At 40.5% G+C, this 22831-nt stretch overlaps 2 protein-coding genes across 4 annotated transcripts in view; one reads left to right on the top strand and one right to left on the bottom strand.

Annotated features, from left to right (window-relative positions):
- Positions 1-2023: 2023 nt before the first annotated feature.
- LRRC59 (leucine rich repeat containing 59) lies at positions 2024-17022 on the bottom strand. 3 transcript variants are annotated; one of them, XM_015811750.1, is made up of 8 exons: positions 16965-17022; positions 14686-14839; positions 12047-12106; positions 10904-11062; positions 10575-10679; positions 6863-6935; positions 3410-3583; positions 2024-2700 (listed from the first exon to the last, which is right to left on the bottom strand). In XM_015811750.1, the coding sequence occupies exons 2-8, from the start codon at positions 14788-14790 to the stop codon at positions 2459-2461; spliced, it is 918 nt and encodes a 305-aa protein (XP_015667236.1). In that variant the 5' UTR covers positions 14791-14839; positions 16965-17022; the 3' UTR covers positions 2024-2458. The 3 variants fall into 3 exon arrangements, with proteins under 3 accessions (XP_015667236.1, XP_015667245.1, XP_015667254.1); XM_015811759.1 differs by having other exon boundaries at positions 16969-17022; XM_015811768.1 differs by lacking the exon at positions 16965-17022 and adding an exon at positions 16895-16917.
- A 4306-nt stretch (positions 17023-21328) lies between these two features.
- The window catches only part of ACSF2 (acyl-CoA synthetase family member 2), a 59096-nt gene continuing 57593 nt past the window's right edge, over positions 21329-22831 (top strand). Inside the window, exon 1 of the mRNA XM_015811731.2 lies at positions 21329-21466. Within this exon, the coding sequence (XP_015667217.1) occupies positions 21369-21466 (98 nt within the window). The 5' untranslated portion in view covers positions 21329-21368. The remainder of the gene's footprint in view (positions 21467-22831) is intronic.

Below are 22831 nucleotides of genomic sequence, written 5' to 3'. Positions count from 1 at the left end.
AGGGCTGCCCCGTATCAGATTCCCTGATAGAATAAAAAACCAAGAATTGGAGAAAGTACCCACTGCATATGTTTTTACAATTCAGCATGGCTACAGACCAAGATGCTAAGAAGTCTGAAAGCCTCTGAAGTTTAATTTCAGTTGGGGCTGCTTGCCTGCTTAACTTCAATGCTGAATTTTAATTGCCGTGCTTAAGTTTCTCTTCCTTTCCCTGTTCAGTATCTCTTAATCTACCCCATTCAGTTTTGCTCCCACTCCCTCTTTCCTTCCCAGTGCAGCAATTTCTTCCCTTCATCCATCACCAGCAACAGAATATGTGTTACCTGTATGGTTTTGTGTGATGTGTATGTAAGAGAGAATGGTTGATATACAGAGATAGGAATCAAATAATGTTATTTATAGGCAACTGATTCAGCAGCTATTTACTTAATCAATATCTATTTGTTGCCTTTGTGCTGCTCTTTTCCCTTGTATACACATCAATATAGGCTTTTAACATTTTTTAGAAGTAACAGTATTATTTCCATTTTGGTTCATGGTTTCCACTTCAAAACTTTTCCTTTCATTTTAAAATAAGAATTATTTTAATTCTTTAATTTAATTATTTAAACAGCCATTTGTCCGAAATGGTATAGGGTTTCCTGCCTGAGCAGGGGGTTGGACTAGATGACCTCCAAGGTCCCTTCCAACTTTATCATCATTATTATTATTATTATTTAGAAGCAGGCAGTTCTTTTGATATCTAAAATCAAATTTTAATTTCTTTCCCAATAGGACCCAAATATATTAAGCTGCCATGTGCTAGAAACATCAGTAGATTCCTAGTTAGAATCAAGAAGTTTCCAAGACTTCCATGTTATCAAATAATAATATTTACAATGAGGAAGTTGAACCAACACATTTAGTTTCATCCCCATTCCAAATTATTATTGGTTAAGAAAAAAAACCCTATTTATATGCTTCGAAATCAGGAAATCTGATGCTAGGTATTTGTTCTTTCTATGAAAATTAGTCATTAACTAAGGCTTGGAAAAATATTTAAGAGGAGTAATATATGCATTGCTTTCAAAACATTTCTCAGTCTAGAAGTCATATTTGGTTTCACTGCATTTACCTGTCCCTATAAATTCGGGGTTTTATAATTATTTTTTAAAAACTCTGAAACTTTAGAACCCAGATAATTTTTATCTGCATTAGAGAAACTTTTTACAAAGGCTAAAATAACAATTTAGATCCAAAAATGAAGGCATTGGCTAAATGTGGATAATATACAAATAAACTGGAATACAAAACTAAAATATCATGCAAATCAATGGCTTGTGTGTTAAGAAATGTTAGAATGTTTCTTATTGTTTAAAAACTCATTTAGTTCAGTGGAAAAAAATTTCTGACATATTGGACTTCTCAGCAGTTGGTTAAAAAAAGATGGCTGTCTTCTATTTAGGAGGAAAGTATAATTAGTTTTGTGGAACATTATTATTACTTATTAAATTTATTGGCACACATTTTACCTCGGGGTAACTCTGGGTGTCTTACAATATTACTAAATTTGCTTTGGGCATATCCATTAGATATAATTCATAAGGATTAATAATCATAATCACCCCAGGGCCCGTAACCTCCGATCAGTACGAGGTACAGGACATACTAGATTCCAAGAGAAGTAGGAATGGAGTGTCGTACCTTGTACGATGGAAAGGCTATCCGTTGTCAGAAGCATCCTGGGTGAAAGATAGCGAGGTGCACGCACCCCGTCTGCTTAGGAGGTTCCATCACAGACATCCCAACAAGCCGAGGGGGCANATTGCCATATCCTAAAAGTGGTACAATATGTGAAAAGGTTGAAAAGCCCTGTCCTAGTCAGCATGCTGGAAGTTGAAGTCCATATATTTTAAAAGTGGCTGAGGCTGAGAAACACTTCTCTAGAGAATATTAAGAATATACCATTAAGTGGGAAAACATTTTGAAAGAAAGGATTGGCAAATCATGTTCATATTGTTCATGAAGTCACCACGAGCCAAACTGAATTTGAAGGAGTCTTTATGTAACAATCAAACTTTGCTCTCAACTGTATGGATGGTTTAGCCATCTAGCATAATGGTTTCCAGACTGAGCATCTTTGCTAGAATGGTAATATGCAAAGGCTGTGTGTAGTAAAGCTTTTTATAATGACAAGCTAGCTTCATTGGATAGGCATTTTTTTTCCCTACAGCTCAGAAGTCTATGATTTGGAGCCTAAAAATGCTCCACTCTGGAGGAAGAAAACATTGTTTATCAAAAGAACTGCAAAAAAGATACAGTAAAGAAGATCTGGGCCATATTTCTGCTCTGGTTTAAAGCTGCCATTGCTAAACAACTAAAAATGATTTTCACCAGAGTTCAATTCCATAGGAATTCTGGCTATGTTAATGAAAAAAAAAAAGCAGGAGGCAAGAGTCCTTCAGAACTTAAGACAGCATTATTGCTGTGAGTTTGGCTGCAGTATATTTTGAAAGATTTCACGACTTGGTAAAAAGGTTAATGCATCTTCATATAGCATGTTCACACTAACACACACTGGCTGGTGCTGTAGCTCTGTAACCCTACAAACAGCCAGAGCACTCAGGGCACCTAACAGGAGAAGCAGGAACATCTTCAGCAAAATTCTAGACCAAGAGCGTTCCTTTTTCAGTGGACGTGACGGATGGGAAACAGAGGGTTCTGTAAAAAGAAAAAGAAAAAAAGAGAACAAGAATGTGGTATTACAATGACCATCAAATAAGAATAATTAATTCCATGCTGAGCAGTAAGATTCATTGTGCCTCAGCTAACTCATAAATTCAAAGTACATCCATGTGAGATCGTCTTCGCTATTTAATACAAAGCATAGCAAGCAAATTAATTGGACTCTTCATGTTTAGCTGATACTATTCAAGGCAAACATGCATGGCTTGTTAAACTCAGCTCAAATAGTTCAGGGAACCTTAAAAGTCCAGCCAAGATCTTTCTGTACTTTAAGATTACTGCTGCCCAGATAGTGAGTGCTTTGATATCAGATTAACGGGCGTTTTTTCCTAATGGCTAACATATTAGCCTTACTGATGCAAAAAATAAAAAGCTACTATTATGGCTATGTTATATAACCAAAATTTACTTCTCTGTTGTGAGAGCTGGCATCAGAGAGAGATGGGGCAAATAAAACATCTCAGTAGACATGTGGATTGCTGTCTTGTTTCGGGTTTTTTTTTTGCCATTTTTGAACATTTTCCCACATGGGTTTCTAGCTGTCTGTAGACTATTAAAGACATATATCTGCTGTGTCCTTGTTAGTCTTTCTGTGACAGCATACAGTATTTATCAAACTTAGTCATGATCATTTCTTCCCTATTTCAGACAACGCTTCCTTTACCCAAGCACATTATTTTCTTACTTTGATTTTCACCCGTTTCTCTTCTTTGTTGTGTTGTCATTTTCTGCTTTGCGATTCTAAGGGCATCGTATTCTCTCCTCCGACGTTCTTTCTCTTCGGCCTTCTCCCGCTTACGTAGTTCCCTCTCTTGAGCCTCTCTTGCTTGCCGCTCTGCTTTGCGCTTCTTCTCCAGCTCTGCACCCAAGCATAAACCCAAAACATTTTCTTTAGAAAACCGTGCCTTCACACTGATCTGTCCAATCAGGAGAAAGAGGTGTGGTGAATTTATCCATCCAGCACAACCAAGGTTGCCTGCAAGGCCAATCTTTCCATTTCTACGCTGTAACATAAGAGGCATGAGAATACAGAGTAACAGTGATGGCTTCTCTTCACCAGCCATAACCAACAAAATAAACTTCAATATTTTGTATTTTGTAATATATAAGTACAGTACGTTGTCAATAATAAACAGTGGAAACATTTTAAGCGTGCTGAAATGATGGTGTCAAACTTCTATTGCAAAAAATGTTATCGCTCAGCAAAGTTGCATATATTCTCCCACAAAAACTAAGGTGTCGTATGGCTAGCTGCTCCTTGTGTAGTTGCTCCTCTGGTTGGGCTGCTACCTGCAGCATGCTATTTAGAGCTTTCAAGCCCCTGTACTAAATCATGCCACTGAAACTCAAAAGCAAAATGGCTGGATTTTGTGGTATAATTTTGAGAGACAAAAGTGGTACAATTTGCCAAGGAGAAGCCTTCTGCTCCCATTGTTACTCTTAGCAAGAGCAAGAGCACTTAGATAGATACCATGCAGATATACCAGTGCTTTTACAACCCTCTCTGAGAGGTTTACATATTTTATTGTTTATATTTATATCCCGCCCTTCTCCTTACGGACTCAGGGCGGCTATGTCAGCACATTGCCCCCAATTATCTGGCTCTTTATTTTACCAACCTCGGAAGGCTGGAAGGCTGAGTCAACCTTAAGTGGGTGACAAACTGCTGACTGTGGGCAGAGTTAGCCTGCAATACTGCATTCTAACACTGCACCACCAGGGCTACCTTAAATTTTGTTCCAAAATCTTCAATAACAGGCTAGATTATTTTAGCCTCACCTCTTCTAGTGGAGTCTCCATGTCATTGAGCACAGTCAAAAAACTATGCCCCGATTCTAATAAAGGAGCATATTTATAGCTCAAGGTTGAAATGAGGGGTCCTTGGTGCTCTCTGAGCTTGGTTGTTTTCTTGCAGACCTTTCATTACCCAAACTAGGTAATATTATCAGTGCTCGGAGCACCAAGGAACCCTCAAACCTTGATTCCTTAAAAGCTTACCATTCTTCCCCATGATCAGAAGTAGAACAATATCATTACCATTTAGCATCAGAGTAATGCTAAGAAAATGAATTGGGAGTAGTTTATATTTTTTAAAAAGTTGATGTACAACCACATAATGGTCTTGGATTATGAACCAAAGTATTTTGGAAATCCCTAGGAACTGTGGACATGCCTGATAGCAGTCATTTGGAACTTGGATGGAAAAAACAGGTTTAACAATTCAGAATTATAACTGGAAAGTTAATAAATATGTTGGGGACACCCATGAAAAGACATATAAGGCAATAACATGAGCAATATGAAATAATCCTTCGTGTGTATTAGTGGGCAGACCATCAAGCTGTCATCTGCCAGTAGACATTCTGGAACAACTTGGTACATTTATTATGTCAAGGACTTCCATTTCTGTAGATCAAACATATGTAAGTTCTCCATTTAGACATGACTTAATAATAACGGGGGAGGCAGCACTATTGTACCCAGCACAATCAAGAGGAGATTCAGGTGCATTTCCTCCACCCACCCCCAAAGCTAAGAAGTTAAAGGCTGCTAATTAGGCAGAAAAGCCTATAAAAGAAACACTAATAACCCAAAGTAGTTATTATTTCTTTAAAAAAAAAAGAAAAAAGAAGCAGCCACATAGCAAACTTTGCTTTAGAACAGAAGGCTATTTTAAGGGGCTGCTTTAATCTCAGCTTGAATTGTTTAAGAATTGCATAAGAATGTTAATCTCTCTTGTGACTAATCATTACCTACTAAAGAAGTGGCAGGAAGTGAGGGATTGTGTAAGAAAATTAATTTTATTCAAGAACTTGATAACAGATTGCATTCTTAAGCATGAGAATGACTTGGATGGTGCCGCTGAAAGTCATTCAAGCGCCCCCTTGATTAGGTGAAATAGTCAATAGCTGAGCTGAAGGGCTGTGGCCAGACAGAGGGAGAAAGACATGGAAGCTGGCACAAAAATAAAGATATGCTGCCAATAACATTCTGACTATGCATGATGAAAAAATGTCCTGTTTATGGCAGACTGAGATTCTTCCCAGTCACATAAAATGTTTAGATCAAAGAGAATTTACAACTGCAAGATGCTAACATTTTATCACAGTAAAATATTTTCAGCCAAACTGCCCTTTTTACTCTCTGTCTGTCTGTCTGTCTGTCTGTCTGTCTTGGTGTGTGTACTAGCTTGGAAAAAAGTACTGTATCTTGGAGGCTGTAGCTGCCCTTTCTATTCCACCAAACAGACTGCCCCAACAATGTCCACTTTTTCAATGTGTGTACCTGTCAGCAACTAAATCTAATCCTTTATATGTAGTAGCAGCCACACTGGATTTGAATGAATACTTACTGCCTATCGTGTGTGTTTGTATTTTTCTATCAATTAGTCCAACTAAAAAGGCAGAAAGACCTTGAGGATAACATAACCTGACCTCCCAATCTATGTTCTCCTCACTGATTACATAATAATGACCTAAATTAAAGCTGCAATATTGAAGGAACTGGAAAGATTTACACCAACACAAAAAGAAGAAAGGTACATCACATTCTCTAGACATTGGCTTCAGTTACGTCATTTAATTTACACAGTGCCAAGGAACTGATCTCTGATACTGGTTTTGAGGTGAATTACAACACTCGACACACAAACTCTTGATAAAATTGTTAAGTGTGGGATGGGAAGGGAACTGTTATCTCAAACAGGGCATTTAGTCCTAGAACAATCTCCGGTTCTATATACTGATATAGAAAATCTCCACTTCTCAAATGCAATCAATGTATCTTGAATAATTTTTTTAAACTGCATATATTAATTAGCTTGTAGAGGAAGAAAATGTAGTGCAAAAGAAAAAAATGCCTGTGTTACCTTCCTAAGCTTTGGAAGGGCATCCCACCTCCCCCATCTGGCATGGAAAGTACACACACACACACACAAACACACACACACAAAACTCACACTCCATCCACATTTACAAGGAAGGCAAAGAGTTAATTTGTTAAGGGAAGTGAGGAGGATAGATCTAATTTAGGGTACAGATATAAGCATGTGGGTTAAAAACCTATCCTGTGTGATTGAGTTGTGCCATTCCCCAAAGAAAGCCAACATCACAAAATGAAATAGAATTGTTAAATTTACCTTGTTCTTTCTCTAACTTTCGTTGCCTCTCACGATCTAATTCAGACTGGATGACTCTCATATGCTGCAATACCTTTGAGATACACAAATATTAATTTTTTTTCATTTAAAGAACTAGGAGAAAAAAGAAGCATCCTTTTCTTTATGCACAGAGAAGATGACCTTAGGATGTTTGCAAAAAGGAAGTTAATTTGGCCAGTCCAAAAGTAATCTGCTTCTTAGACCAAGAAGACTTGAGAGGCCAAATGCCATTTAATCCAACTCTTCATTTCTGCACACAAAGGCATAATCCATTAGTGGACAGCAGGGTGGATAATAATCAATTTTTTAAAAAACAATAAAAAAAATCAGATCTTTAATTTTTTTATCAAATTTATTTTAATAAAATGCTTTTGGAGTAAAAATCTATCTAAATATAGTTTTCTATTTAAGATACATTAATAATTTAGTTTGTTCAGCATGAAATGGAGCTTAGTTATGTAGCATGAGGCTATATATTCTGCAATATTTACATTTTTGGTAAACTCATTCAATGAATCCAAGCTCTACAAGCTGAGATAACATGCACTTCATTGATGCATTCACACAATTTCTCAGTAACCATGAGATAAATCATAAAACAAAGTTCAGGAATATTTTTTTATCCCATTGTTTTGCAAATCTATGTACACTACAAACCGTATGATTTTTTGAAGAGAAATGCATCTGTACCAGGCTCTAAGTGTTTTAATTAAATAAAAGTATTTGAGTAGTTTTCCAACTATGTGTGATTACCCTTTTAAACTAAAATTGGTTCTGAGGTTGCTGTTTTACTAACCTGACAACTTATTATTCTAAATAGGAAACCTTCATTTTGTTTGCAAATAATATTAAAGATTCTAACTACCAGCAAGAATGAGTCCTTACATTTAAAGAGCACCTGTCATCTCAGATCCATCCTGGCAATGCCTCTTAGTGGGCATCCTCTCACCTGTTGCCCACCACGTCCTTCACCTTGTTGTGTCACTGCCGTATCACCAGCTGTCCCATTAAAGTGAGTGGGACTGTCGGTGAGTCAACAGCGGGTCAGAGGAGCCGCTGCGGGACAGAGATGACAGTTGCTCTTTAAAAATTATGATTTAAATCAAGTTGATTTAAATCAAGCCTTTTTACTAGTGATTTAAATAATGATTTAAATCGTGATTTAAATCAACTTGATTTAAATCAACTCCACCTTGGTGGACAGTCCCACATAGAGCTACCTACGCAGTGCAGAGTACAATGTGCTAATAAAGAACAAAAACATGGAGTAAATGCCCACAGAGCAAATAATTCCCAATGAACAAAGCAAGTGAATAAAGTCACATACTACAAAAAGGAAGGGGAAAGGAACAAAGCCCTCAACCTTAGTAAGAATTCAATTCCAACTAAAATATATGAAAGAATGCATTTGATCCATGAGCATTTAGTATTAAATTATTCTCTTGTACACAGATTTTCAGCAATCATTTACACAAATATCTTGCTGTTTATTCTTAAATGCCAAGAAAAATAAAAAGAAAGTGATATGATTAAGTCTTAGGTACTTCCTGCCAATGAACATTTATCTTCCACGTTTGAAGCATTACTTAAGCATTGGAATCAAAACAATAACATATCACATGAATTACTATAATATAAAACTGTATTGGAGAACATCTAGAATATTAATTCAAGTATATGCTATGGCAAACGTCTTTGCTACAGAACAGATTTGGTTACCTTAAAAATCAATGTACAGGTAGTCCTCGACTTATGATCACAACTGAGCCCAAAACTTATGTTGCTAAGTGAGAAATTTGTTAAGTAAGTTTTGCCGTTTTACAACTTTCCTTGCCGCATTTGTTAAGTGAATCACCGCAGTTGTTAAATTAGTAACACCTTTGTTAAGTGAAACTGGCTTCCCCATTGAGTTTGCTGGCAGAAAGTCTGCAGCTGTCATAAATACGAACCAGTTATCAAGGATCTGAATGTAAATCACATGACTATGGGGATGCAGCAGTAGTCATTAAGTGTGAAAAATGGTCATGTCACTTTTTTCAGTGCTGTTGTAACTGCGGACAATCACTACACAAACTGTTGTAGGTAAGTCAAAGACTACCTATATATTAAGTGTACCTTCACAAAGGCCTTGGATTGAGAGGAACTGGAGTAAGCCGCCTCAACTTGTTTGACTAGCATTTGTAATTTACTGTTCCTGGTTTGATTCTTTAAGATGGTATCCCTCTGGCCAGGCTGCCAACCCCAGCAACCCCTGTAGGGATCTGGCTACTGTGCGTGCAACTGTCAGGCTTATCCAGGCCCTGGAATAAGGCTGGAATGATAGCAGGAACGATTGAGATGAACTTAAATGAAAGGATGTCCACAACATTGGGTCAATGTCTGCTAGCATCATTCCCTGTACTTTTCCAGTGTCACAAAGGGCTGTTTCCTAAAGTCCAGCACCCCTCTTAATGTTCTCTGCAGCTGGAACAGCTGCTCTGGAGACAGACTTAGAAAAGAGCCATTTCCTCCTATCACTGCTCTCAGCTGCAGTATCTGTGCAGAAAGAACAAGGAATGTGTTGTTCCCTGCTAAGCCGCGATTTCTGAGGCACTGAAGTTGTGACTGTCCCATCCCTTGAGGGCACTCTGGTGAGCAAGTGTCCAGATAGTTGTAAATATGGACAAACTGAATTCTCAAGGGTTCTATCCACACCGTCACCTGAATGCCAAAACAAACTGAAGGGGAAAGTCCTGAATTGTGGAATTGCTCCTTCTTATATGCAAATACGAGGAGGTTCTCCATCCTAAAAATCTGCCATCTAATCAATCAGTCCAGCAGCTGAGGCTTTGAATTGCTCTAAAGACGCCCTTTGGTACCTAAATAAAATTGAGAATATACTGGAATTCCTTTCCCAGGTTTACAAACTGGCTTTGGAATACAAAAATCCAAAGAGTTTTAATATTTGAGAAGCAGTAAAAAAAAAATCTAGTTCCAAATGTGATTAAGAAATGTGGTCCGGCCAAACTTTACATCCATTACATCTTTGAGCTTAGTTGCAACCCCTTGCAACCCCTCGACTCTCAGCCACTTGACTCACAAGCTGACTACACAAACCCCAGTTCCTATGGTCTACTCATGAAGAGCAGCTACCCAGAGTATATCCGGGTGATCTCAGTGTCTCTCCTTTCTGCCAGCCAGCCAGGATTCACCCTCTGGCTGCTGATTTTCACTGTAATGTTGTCCCCGTCCTTCAGGGACATCTAGCTTACCACCTTCTCACCGGAATTGTTGTCTGCCAGCTCTTGATATGGAGAGAAAAGCACTAGAAGGACCACCTGTAGTGATTTTTTTTTTTTTAAAAAAAGTTTTATAGTTCATTTTTTATTTTTGAATTGGAACATTTTTGCACCTTAAAGCAGGGGTCCCCAACCCCTGGTCCGTGGACCGGCACCGGTTTGTGGCATACCAGCAACCGGGCCGCACAAACAAGTGAAGCCCCATCCACTGGATGCAGGCAGCACGCGAAACCATGCCCCCTCCGCGGAAAAATCTTTCTCCACAGAATCGGTCCCCGCTGCCCAAAAGGTTGGGGGCCTCTGCCTTAGAGTGGGTTTAAAAAAAAAAGTGAGAAAATGACCCAGAATATTAAGAAACTGACTCAAAGGTGAAGGAAGACTATTGCATCAAAATAAAAAGTGAATTAACTTACTCTGACAGCTGCCAGTTTACACTGTTTTTCATCCAAGCAGTCTCCAGCTACCTTAGCTAGTGCAGGATCCAAAGGATTGTCTTTCAGATCAAGCCATTTCAGGTTCTAAAAGGGAAATGCATTGAGAACTAGACCCAGATCATGATCATCATTTTCAGTTTTACTCTTTGGAAGCATTCCAATTAGTGCTGCCTTCAGTGTTTTGGAGCAAAGAACAGTAAGAACAGATACACTAAATGCACCCTTATTTCTGGACAATGATAAAAAAAAATATCTCCAATATATCCTAGGTTAAACCCAATCCAAAAGTTGCAAAAGAACAGGATTACCTTGAGCTGGGCAAAACTGACAGGCAAAATAGCCAATCGATTGTTCAGCAGATCTAAGTGTTGCAAGTTGATCAAGCGCCCAAAGTCTGGTGGTAGATGCTGAAGCCGATTTTTGCTTAAATCCAATTTTACCAGATGGGTCAAGTTGCAGAACTCTGACTGGAATCCAAACATAAGTAAAACATGAAACCATGCACTTTCTAGGCCTAAGCCTAATTAAATTATTTCTGAACAAAGATACGCAGGACTGACCTGTTAAGAAAACTGAGAAGTGATATCTAAGGCTGGAGGTTCAAAGACTTTAATGGCCAGTTTCTCTCTTAAGCTATTTATAACATGGGAACGCAACCTTTCTTATCCTTTTCTCTTAGATCACATCCAGGACACCTGTTTTCCACCCGGAGATGTGATGGAATGTGGTCTGGAGTCGCAGGAGGAAGGGGCTTTTTCCCAGAGGGCAAAGAGGCACTGGAGCTTGTATGGTAGGCAGGAAGAGGGCTAAGACAGCCCCTCCCTAGCAGTTTACAGTGTATATCTATGGCTATGCAGATATGGTTTTAGTATGGGAATACTCTGTCTGTAGGTAAACAATAATAAACTACTCAGAAGTAATTCCACGTATTCTTCTTGGCGCCTCACATGGAAATACATAATATACCAAACATGCTCTAAGAAAAAAAAAGTCATATAAAAAGACTATTATTCCAAACTCATAGGATCTTAGTTGCAAATCTACATGAAGAACAAGTTTGGCGTTGCCTAATGTCACCCTCACACTAATATCTGCTGACATAGTATAAAACTGTATATCATTTCTCTTCATTGTGAAATGAAAGTGTGTACATTAAAAAAAAAGATATACCTGCACGTCCAACTTTGATATTTGCGTTTGCACATTTCAAGGCACATAAGCCTTTGACAGTATATTGCATGTATCCAATTCTTGTGGTTTATAGCCACAATTTATGGCTTAGAAACTCAATCTATAAATTGTTTAGCACTGTCCTTTTCAGTGACATCCAATAATCAATGGTTTTATCTTGGAAAATAACAGCTAAAGCTCCTTTGCTTTACCATAGAAGATAAGACTGTATGTAACATCAATAAGGGAAAGTTCCTCCAAGATATATGGTTGAAACTTACTGGTAAAGTAGCAAGATTATTACAGGACAAATCCAAAACTGTCGCCTTTGGAAGTCCTGCCTGAAAAAGAACCAAAGAATTAGAAATTAAAATTGTATCATGCATTTACTAACCGACAATAAATCACTGCAACCTTAGTATTACATTTTGATAACAGAAATCTTCAGAATTCAATATTTGCTATAATATGGGCAAGCTTTACATTTTCATTAGATAGCAACATCCCAAAAATACTCATTTACCATACAGGCAGTTCTCACTAAACCACCATTCAGCAACACTACAATCTGTTCTCGAAGTTACAACTGCCATACCACCACCACCACCACCCGCGGTCATGTGATCACATGTGATCACATTATGATCACATGACCGCGGGTGATGATGGTGGTGGTATGGCAATGATCACATTTTCGGCAATTGGCAACCAGCTTGCAATACAACCAGTTGCAGCATCCCACATCACATACCATTTGCAACATTTTTGCCAGTTTCCGGTGTTGCAAAAAATGCCCATTCAGGAGAATGGATTTACTTATCATATATTTGCTTAATGATTGTGGTGACTTGCTTTACGACCATCATAAAAACAGCTGCAAAATTAAATCAGGTCACATGGTGACCATTAATGGCTTGAATGACTTAGCACCAAAATGCTAGGCTTAATTATAATAAGTCAGGACTACCTATATTATAGTTATGGTCTGATATCATATCTTAATTTAGAATTAAATTATATTTAAATCCCATGAGATTTATCAATGAGTTAGAAGTGAGACCTTTTGGCCTTTTTTTTAAACCAAGCTATATGAGGCAATAGAAATCAGATGTTGCTCACATAACTGGAAATGTCTGTATATACTCCTACATGTTCCACCTGATCACAAATATTTTCACTCACTGTGCTTTCATATGCTCTCTTCCATTATCCCACCTCCAGCCTGGGACCGGTTTAGAGACTACTATTTCCAATGGAAGGAAACAGGAATTTCAAGATAAACTGCTGAGAAGGGAATGGGAAGCATAATTCACCCTGCCTATTCCTATGATCTTGAGCATAGCTTTAGTCATCACAGAATTTTACCAGATGGCAACGCCACAGAATTTATGGATTTCTGTTTGTATTATCTGGAGTTCCATAATCAGTTGAGAGGTATGAAGTTTTGTAAAAGTTAAACTTTTCTGAAGTTTGACAATCTAGAAGTTTCTACAAAATAAAAGGCAGCAATACTTGAACAAGAAGAAACCTTCCCACAATCCACATACATTTTCTTCAAGGAAACATTCAAACCGTATTGCTATTTTGCTTTCTGTAGTCAGCAGCCCAGCATCACGACATGCTTACTGGCTTTTGTCTGAAACTGCACACATACAAAAGATGCACCTGACAGAAACTAGTCAAGAGATTTCAGATTTCCCCTGAAATCTCTTGACCTGTTTCCATCATATGCATCTTTTGAGTTCTTCTGCTGCCATTCACGGCAAGAGGCCACGTGGTTCCTCATGCAGATTGCGCCGCTGCTGCCACACACAGGCCATGAGCCCCATCATGATGATTGCACTGTCGCCGCTCGCAAGAGGCTATGCGGCACATCGCACCACTTGCACTGGTGCTGCCACTCACGGCAGGAGGCCACAAGGTGCGATGCGTCATGTGGCCTCCTGCCATGATCAGCAACACCAGCATAAGCAGGCACGATCGGCACAATGAGCTACGTGGTGTCCTGATGCGAGCGGCGACAGCGGTACGATTGACGTGACGAGTCTCGTGGCCTCCTGCCACGACTGGCGGTAGCGGCACGATGCGCCATGTGGCATGCCACTGCAAGCGGCCGCAGAAGAACTCAGGCAGCAGCACGACAGGTGTTGGAGCGCGGGAGGTCTTGCTGCAGCAGTCCTAAGGTAAGCGGGTGCGGGGCGTGTAGGGCAGCTCCACCCTCCACCCTAGCTTGATTTTTATGTGCATGCCTTGCCCCAAAACTAGGGCTTATTTTTGGGGTAGGGCTTATATTGGCCGCATGTGTAAAAATCAAGCTAGGTCTTATTTTCGAGATAGGTCTTATTTTCGGGGAAACACGGTAATGTCAAGAATAAATGGAAAGCCTTCACTTTAATTAAATCAACACAGTGTTTCAGCAGTGCAACGGCTCAGCAGTTAAGATGCTGAAGCTTGTTGGGCTAGAAAGCCAATAGCCCAGGTTCAAAACCATTGCCGCGGCTCCTGCCAACCTAGCAACTGGAAAGCATGAAAATGTGAGTAGATAAATGGGTATCACTTTGGTGGGAAGGTAACAACACTCTGTGCAGTTATGCTGTCCACATGACTATGGAAATGTCTTCGGATAGCACTGGCTCAATGGCCCTTGAAATGGAGATGAGCACAATAGTCAGCAATGAGACAAATCTACAGGGACTCCTTTACCTCTACAGTGTTTCATAATTATGTATTTTTTTAAGAGCAGCTCCACTAGTTCTAACCATATTTCAACTGTAAATGTAAATTGAATATAAATTTACTTTTCTAAAGAAGTGCAAGATTGACTCATTTCCCAATGAGTTTCAGAAACCCTATAACTTTACGCAGAATCCTACATAAGCACCTGTATTATTCTACAGGCCATAAGAAAACAGATACCTACCAGCTCCTTAACTGGGACTTCATTCAGATCACACAAACTTAAATCCAATTCATTGCCATCGAGTTTGTCCTTCAAATTAATTCCTTTTCCTGCAGATTTTGCCATAATTTCCAATGAAGCAAAATCGTCCAATCAATCTGATATACTTATGTTCCTAAGGAAATAGAAATATTCAGGTTTCACATATTAGTGCTGTAGACAAATCTTATTGTTAGCTAAATACACATGATTACTTTACTGAAATATTGTTTTATCTTTAATGCATATAATAATAAACACTATCTGTGCTGGTTATATAAAAAGCAAACCTTATAGAATATAGCAACCATTAGCAATTGTAGCTGCTTTGTATTGACTCAGAAGCTAAGCTGGGTCAGTTCTGGTTAAAACCTGAAAAGACGGCTACCAGGGAAAGTCAGGTAGGAGGGGGGGCAAACTACAAAGTTGAAATGCACCCTAGAAGCAGACTGTGGCAATTTTTTTACTGTTATTAAAAAAAAAAACCCTGCATGGACCAGAAAGTCATCAGAGGCAAAGTTCTACTCCAAAAAAGTGGTGTGTACTGTATGGACCCATAAAACTATATATATTCCAGAAATAATGAGATATTTCAATTGTATTTAGAAATTAATTCTAATTTCTAGGGAAAAAAATAACATTTTTACTTATGTGGGAGGCTGGTGGGTGACTCTCAAGAATTTATGGGACATCCCACTGAGAAAGCTCTGTCACTTACAACCACCCACCTAATTTCATTCTCTAAAAAAAGGTGGGTGGAAATATTCCTTCAGCCAGACATTCCAGCTCCAAGCTGTTCAGGATATTAAAGTCAACACCAAGAGTCTGAAATGGGACTAGAAATATACTGAGAAGATAGGCATCTAGAGTCCTTTTCTCAAAGCAAATGATCACTTGAGCAGGAAAAAGTCAAGCTTAAATCAAGGGCATCTTCCACTGTACCCACAGAGACAGCCCTGTGATAGAAACAAAGCCAGCTTCCTAACCTTATGGAATTAAGTCCACCAGAACTATTTGATATATCATCCCTTGCCATTTTTCACAGTTGGAAAACTGAAGTGAACTGTAAACTGTAAAACATAACTGTAAAAATTAATGCTTATTACTTGCAGATAAAGTTATAATCCTTTTTTTTAAGATTAGAAGCCCATTGCTTTTCATTAGGTGATAACAAACATCAGGCACTTTTTCCTAATGATAATTTCCAGTGGGGAACTTTGCAGCTGCTGAATCCCTGTCAAGCCAAGTTAAGTAAAGAAACAGCCTGAAATGGTACCAAGTGATTCGGATATTTTTGAAATTAACAGAATAACAGAGTTGGAAGGGGGACCTCGGAGGTCTGCTAGTCCAACCCTTGTTCAAGCAGGAAACCCTAGACCAGGGGTCCTCAACCTTGGCAACTTTAAGACTTGTGGACTTCAACTCCCAGAATTCCTCAGCCAGCAAAGCTGGCTGAGGAATTCTGGGAGTTGAAGTCCACAAGTCTTAAAGTTGCCAAGGTTGAGGACCCCTGCCCTAGACCATTTCAGACATATGGCTATATACAATCTCTTCTTTAAAACCTCCAGTGTTGGAGCACCCACAACTTCTGGAGGCAAGCCTTTCCAATGGTTAATTGTTCTCATTAAGGAAGTTTCTCCTTAGTTCTAGGTTCCGTTTTCACAGGTTTTGTGGCATGCAACCCTTAGCCGGGGCTAACCGGACCAGTTTAGCTAATGAATCCAGGTTTCTGAGATTGACGATACACTGAGCACGGACTTAAAGCACACAAGCAGGACTCGCGTAACGTTAGTGTTAAGGTTAAACGGGGTTGAGCAGAGTCTAGGAGACATACGAGCCATGGAGTCAACAGGACGAAAGAGGCACCCAGAACGCGACCCGACCCCCCCCCCCCCGCGCGGCCAAGCCCAGCCCGGGTGGACTTTGGACCTCTCCGGTGGTGTTCGCGGCTCACGAGCAACCCTCGTCCCTCTCCGGTGCCACGAGAGAAGCCCCTCCTGGGCAGCGACTCAAAGAGGCCCTCCAGCAGCAGTTACACCCCCTTCCTCCAGCGCTAGTACTACCCAGCCACCCACCCGCCTTGCCACGCCGCGCTAGCTGACGAGGCGGCAACCGCAGCAGGCAAGCCGAAACCAAGCAAGCCGGTGGCCGTAAGAGACAGAGACGCACCCGCCCGCCCGCCCGCTTCAACCTGAAAGCCAAAGACCAAAGGGGAGCCCTCCCTGCCGAAGGAGACCCGCGCGCGGAGACGCCCCACTCACTCACGCGCCGGTACCGCGCCCGCCCGGGCCAGCCGCTTCCGGACCTCCCTCTTCGTCTGCCCCCCCCCCACTCTCTCTCCCCGGGTGCCCCTCCCACGTTAGAGAACAACCAGCGAGAGAAGCCACGTAGCAGCGAGAACGCCTAGCGGAAATCAGGAAATGGCCTCGCAGCGCCCTCCGGAGGCTATAAATGTCCTTGATCGAAGTTAGCCGGGAAAGTGCGCTGCTGCTATTGGATCATCATCATTATCATCTCAGCGAAGCGTGTCCGCAAGCGGTAGTTTCCTTTTTTGAATTTAAAAAGCCGAATAGAAAGTTTAGCAGTTATAAAGTGAAATCCGGTGTCTGTTTAGCTTCTCCAGGATAGAGAAGGGATTAAGCTGGAACCTCCCTCTTGGTGACAATACTACAATATGTAGAGGGGGTCAACTTATTTTCCAAAGCACCAGAGAGCAGGACGAGAAACAATGGTTGGAAACTTACCAAAGAGAGAAGCAACCTGGAATTAAGGAGAAACTTGCTGACAGTGAGGACAATTAACCAGTGGAACAGCTTGCCTTCAGAAATCGTGGGCGCTCCATCACTGGAGGTTTTTAAGAAGAGACTGGACAGTCACATGTTTGGGATGGTATAGGTTTTCCTGCTTGGGGGGGGGGCTGGACTAGAAGACCTGTAAGATCCCTTCCAGCTCTATTCTATTCTAGAATTCTTGATAGTAATGTGGAACTCCACCAATCGTTTTGCAATTTTCCAGTCTAGTCAACACCCTCAAAGCCCTTCATGTAGCCCAGCTCTTAACTGATGTGTTTTAATGCTCTGTGTGTCTTTGTTTTTGAGTATTTATTGATTTTTGCCAGGAGGAAGAGGAAGAAGAAAAAAATAATGTTGGGCAAGGTGAAAAGAAAAAGAAAAGGACAATCAGCAGCAAAGTGGATGGACCTAGTTATAGTGGTAGAAGTAGTCCTCGACTTACAAGCATTTGAAAATACAAAGGCACTGAAAAAGTGACTTATCACACTTATGACTGCTGCAGCATCCTCACAATCACAGGTTCAAATTCCGGCACCTGGCAAGTATTTATGACGGTTGCCGTTTCCCATGATCATGTGATCACCTTTTGTGACCTTCTGAAAACAAAGTCAATGGGGAAGCAGATTCACTTTACAACTTAGTTACACAGTTGTAAAGTAACAAGTGCAGTGATTCACTTAACAACTGTGGCAAGAAATGGGGCAAAAATCACTTAACAGCTGCCTTGCTAAGCAATGGAAATTTTGGGCTCAATTCTAATCATAAGTCAACTATCTACAATGAGTGCACCATTAGAAGATCTGAAGGATCAAGTTGGGGATAGATTGTCCAGGAAGGCACTCTATATGGTCACCACCTGACTTGACACATAATATATATTACTATAGATTTTCTTCAGTGTAGTTTTTGTCTTTCCCAAATTATCAGTAGACCACTCATGGGAGTTAGTTCAAATAAATACATATGAGATCAAGCTCCTTGTATGTTGATTTTCTGACTCATTGCCTTCTTGGATCTATGCCATAAAATCTATAGTTCAGAGCTTTAAAATTATGCAATATTAAAGTCTGGTACTTATTGTAAAAGAAACTTTAGTTCATTGCCTTCTAAAAAGCAAACATTATGACATTTCTCTGAAATTTCATTTTACAGCCTGACAAAGAGTTCTCTAAGGGTAAAAACTACCTAAACCATTCCTTTTTACAGTATCAGAACTTTTTTGCCCAAATTGTATAATCAGATCTAAGCAGAAGAAAAAAGTGGCAAAGAAATATGTTCTATGAAAAATGCCAATAATAGAATAAAGAATAATAAGGCTGATTTGTCTTGGAATCAATACTTCGCTGCATCAAACTTAGCCCTAAATCCACTCCTGTTCATATTTCATTAGACACTTAGCTAAAAGACCATTTTAGATCAAATAAAAGCAATTACATTCAAGAGAGCTTACACTGTCGTGCCTTACACTGCATCGTTTAGCCACCTAGTTAACCTGAAGTCAAATGTTTCAGGTTGGATTGAATGGAAATGTTGAAATTCCCTCAATTCTAGTGTGTTCCTTTGACGTAGTTGGCAGAGCGTCCTTAAGGGACTCAGAATTTTTCACCACATTATCTAATTGTTAATGTGTAATCCAATGAAGCATTCTATCTAGACAGGTATCCATTGTTTGATCCACATTCTCTATCGTCATTATTCCTAATTATGATTTGTAAATATGAAATGTACCTGATAGCACAATTATAACCTGTTCACAAAACAAGATGTCACTTTTCAGGTTGGCTACTGTTGAATGCTGGGATTCTTCAACCATAATTAAACAAGGACTCTCTTTTTATGTTTCATTATTTCCTTGAGGCTATTTTCACTTGATGGTCAAGCTAGATCTTGCCAATGTGCATATCCAGAGACTAATTCTAAATCAGCAGTTCTGTACAATGTACAAAGAAAGGCGGGGTTGGTATTACCCACGAATATCAATGCAGGAAAACAAAATATTGATGTTTAACCAAAAAGTAATATCTGGATCTAAACACAGGCTGTTTTGAAGTAATATAAGTAGTCCTGGACCTACAACTGTAATTGAGCCTGGCAATTAGGGTTGTAAGTCACAACAGTTGTACCTCTCAGAGGTATAGACCGTGTTAGAGCATGCATTCATATTACTCTCACCCTTTCCATTTTCTGCCCAGTGGCTAAGGAAGTGGTTGTTCTTCCAGCCCTTAGATTTCCATGTGGCTGAGCCCCCTCAGCTGTTTTGTTTGGTTTTTCTGTTCAGTCTTTGAGTTCATTTCCAATATGCTTTCTTTTTTCCCCCTCTTTGAAATACCTTGTTTTCTCTTTTAATTTCAAGCCATCCAGAATTGCTATGGAGCTGGATGGCCTCAAAATTGAAATAATAAATAAATGTAATAACATTAATACATTAAACAATTGCATCAACATTTTAAATTTAAATATATATTTGGAAGAGGGCACTATTTCTCATTATCTGCAATTGTGACCGCATATTGACAAAACTACTTATTGATTTCAGTCAAATAAAATAACTGAAGTTGTCAGTCAAAAGGTGGTATTTCCATTTCTTTTAGGATGGATTGGCTCTGAAGCAAGAAAATATGAGCAAGTCTTTGAATTCAAATGTGACTAATGCAATATTAGTTTATTGAATGCCTTTTTTTACATTTCCACCCCCCCAACATTGTGTTAAGAAGATACAATAGCCCTTATCAAATAGCATTAATTTATTACATATATTACAAGTATTACAACTGCAGTAATTTAGTATGTATACAGTAATTACTAGTATTACAATAGAAACGTACATGTAGATACAATAATATGTATTTTGTTATCTACTCCCATAATTTATTTTAAGGCATAAAAACAGCCTATGAGGAGTTACGTGTGTATGTGTGTCTCTCCCATGGTATCTCAGTTGTTGGGCAAGTGTGTTCCTCAAGTGAGAAAATTATCCTTTCCTAACTGTATATGCTCTTCTATAGCATCTTCTCTTCTCGGTGAGGTAATTTGGGAAGAATGCCTTCTGCCCCTATAGGCCCATTTGGAGGTGCACATAAATGTATCCCACAAACGACCCTTTTAAATAGGGACGAGTCAGCTTCCTAGGGCTCTACTACAGTTTTAAGCAAGCGCCTCGGACGATCGCCGTTCCAGAAAAGCAGCGGCCGCAGCTCTCGGGGTCCCCCTTCCAGAATGACCCGGCCATTCCGTCTGTTAGCAAGAAGGTCTCGGACAGCCTTTTTGGGCCCCCAGATGGAGCGACGGAGGACAAGGTCCCATCTTCGCGGGAAGACCCGCTGTTTCTCCAACCGGTTCCGGGACTCGAGGTGGTGAAAAGCGCCCTTCTTTCTTGCAAGGATTAAAAAAAAAAACCGCGTTGCTTCCCTTTGGTTTGGTGCAGGTTTTTCTTCTCAGTTAGGAGTTTCGCTTCCCTCTTCCGTCTTTCCAGAGCCTGCGAGAGCAAGCGGGCGCTCAGCGCGGGAGGGAACCCTAAGCTAAGGCGAGGGTTTCCACCGCCCCAGCAGAACCCAGCCGGGCCGGCCAACCCCCGCGCTGCCTTGCCCGGGAGACGGACTGGCTGGTCCCAAAGAAGGAAATCGCCGCCCACTTTCACTTTCCTCGCTGACGCGACAGAGCCCAGCCACAACTTGGCTCGGCAAGCGCCCAAGTTCAGGGAGCGAAAGCGCAACGCAGCGCCCGCCCCGCTTCTCCCGCTCTCGTCTCCCGCTATCTCCGCGCTCCTGCTGCCGCTCCAGCCTCTTTCCCTGCGGCGAGCGTCCGAAGTCAGGGTGGGGAACTGCCTGCTGCCGCCGCCGCCGCTGTTGCATCTGTAGCGCGAAGGGGAACCACATGGCTACCGCCACCGCCTCGCTGAGAAGAGCCGCTCGGGAGCTTTTGACCACCCTGGTGGTGACTCGAAGCAGCCGTCGGGGCGCCCAGCGACTCAGGTACAGGGCGAGGGGAAGAGGGGTCGCCGGGCCGAGAGCTTTTTGGAAGCCCCAAGTTGAGGGGCAAAGGGGGGGGGCGGCGGCAGGTAGAAAGAAGGCAAAGGAGATGGAGGGGGGGGAGAGAAAGTTGAGGAAAGTATTACTGGAATGTTTTGAGCTGAATATTTGGAGTGGAGGGGTACCTGAGTAGATGCAAGAAAATCAGACAAGTAGCCTAACAAGATAGAATTGCCAGAAAAGTTGGGTGAAACAGCTTTGAGGAGCAGGAAGCAAACTAGGGTGCTGAGGAGATGTCTTTTCAGGAAAGGGAAAAAAAAATGTCTTGACCTATTTAGACAGCATTGGCAATCTCTGGCCGCTGCCAAGAAGCTATTTAATCCAGTGGCAGGTTAGGAAATGCATGGCGTATAGAAAGAACAGTAAATAAAATGGGGGTGTTTGAACTCAGTGCATCACCCTTTATCCCCGATTACAGAAAATTCCCTTTGACCCTTTTATAGCCTTTTATCAGTTGGTCATACTCTTCTAGTTGGCTTCAGGTGCTGGCGACTTCAGTGACACATCCAGGCAGTTCTCTTGGCAGCAGTACAAAAGTAGCTTATCATCTCTTCTGGGAGTTTTTTTGTTTGTTTGTTTCAGCTTCCCAATCTAGCCTGCAATTTTGGGATGCCCTGGGAGTCTTCTTTTCAAGGACTGCAATTCTATTTAAACTTTTTGATCAGCCAACTTTAGCTAAGTGCTGCCACCTAACCTAGCTGACTCATATTTATCCAAACTGGTGTTTTAACATTGAGTCCCCCCGCCCCCCGAGATATATAACTGTCTCTGTTCATTTTTGCATAACAAAAAAATTACCTCCATTTTATCCACATCCCACAGCTGGTAGTGATTAGAACTATCTAAAACTGAATTCCTAATATGTATATTACGGATTATAATATTGAAAGGCTAGTGGTTCTAAATTTAACAGTGAAGAGGGAACAAAAAATAATTTAACTGGGGAAATAAGCTGAAAGGTAGAGAGAAAAGTCCATGTAAGAATTTATCTTGCCGTCTTCCCATGATTGCAAATCTCCATCTTTCCCCATCTCTCCCCTCTACTTTTTTATACTTTTACCTATTTCATTTCTGTGGTCTGATAATGGATGTGGCTTTAAAATTTCCACATATATTAGCAACCAGACAATTTTTTTATAGCTGCAGGCAGGCAACTTGAAACAGCCAATTCTTCCTGACCTTGAACTCTGCTTTCTTGTACATGTTAAACATTTTAACAGGTTGCTACTGACTTCTCAAAGTGCTATTTGAAATTACAGCGTCATGAAATGACGAAATCTTATTACTGTGGAATGCAAGATAATTGCT

This window comes from Protobothrops mucrosquamatus, unplaced genomic scaffold (genome assembly GCF_001527695.2).
Source record: "Protobothrops mucrosquamatus isolate PMUCROS unplaced genomic scaffold, P.Mucros_1.0 scaffold_52, whole genome shotgun sequence".
NCBI lineage: Eukaryota > Metazoa > Chordata > Lepidosauria > Squamata > Viperidae > Protobothrops > Protobothrops mucrosquamatus.
This window is presented reverse-complemented; position numbering and strand designations above follow the sequence as displayed.

Excerpts from the sequence above, each read along its gene's own strand:
- LRRC59 (XM_015811750.1), bottom strand. The coding sequence starts at position 14,790 with ATGGCAAAATCTGCAGGAAAAGGAATTAATTTGAAGGACAAACTCGAT. Across the intron at positions 12,107-14,685 it reads AAGTCCCAGTTAAGGAGCTG|GCAGGACTTCCAAAGGCGAC; the intron begins GTAGGTATCTGT and ends GTTCTTTTTCAG. Across the intron at positions 2,701-3,409 it reads AGAAACGGGTGAAAATCAAA|AACCCTCTGTTTCCCATCCG; the intron begins GTAAGAAAATAA and ends TTCTTTTTACAG.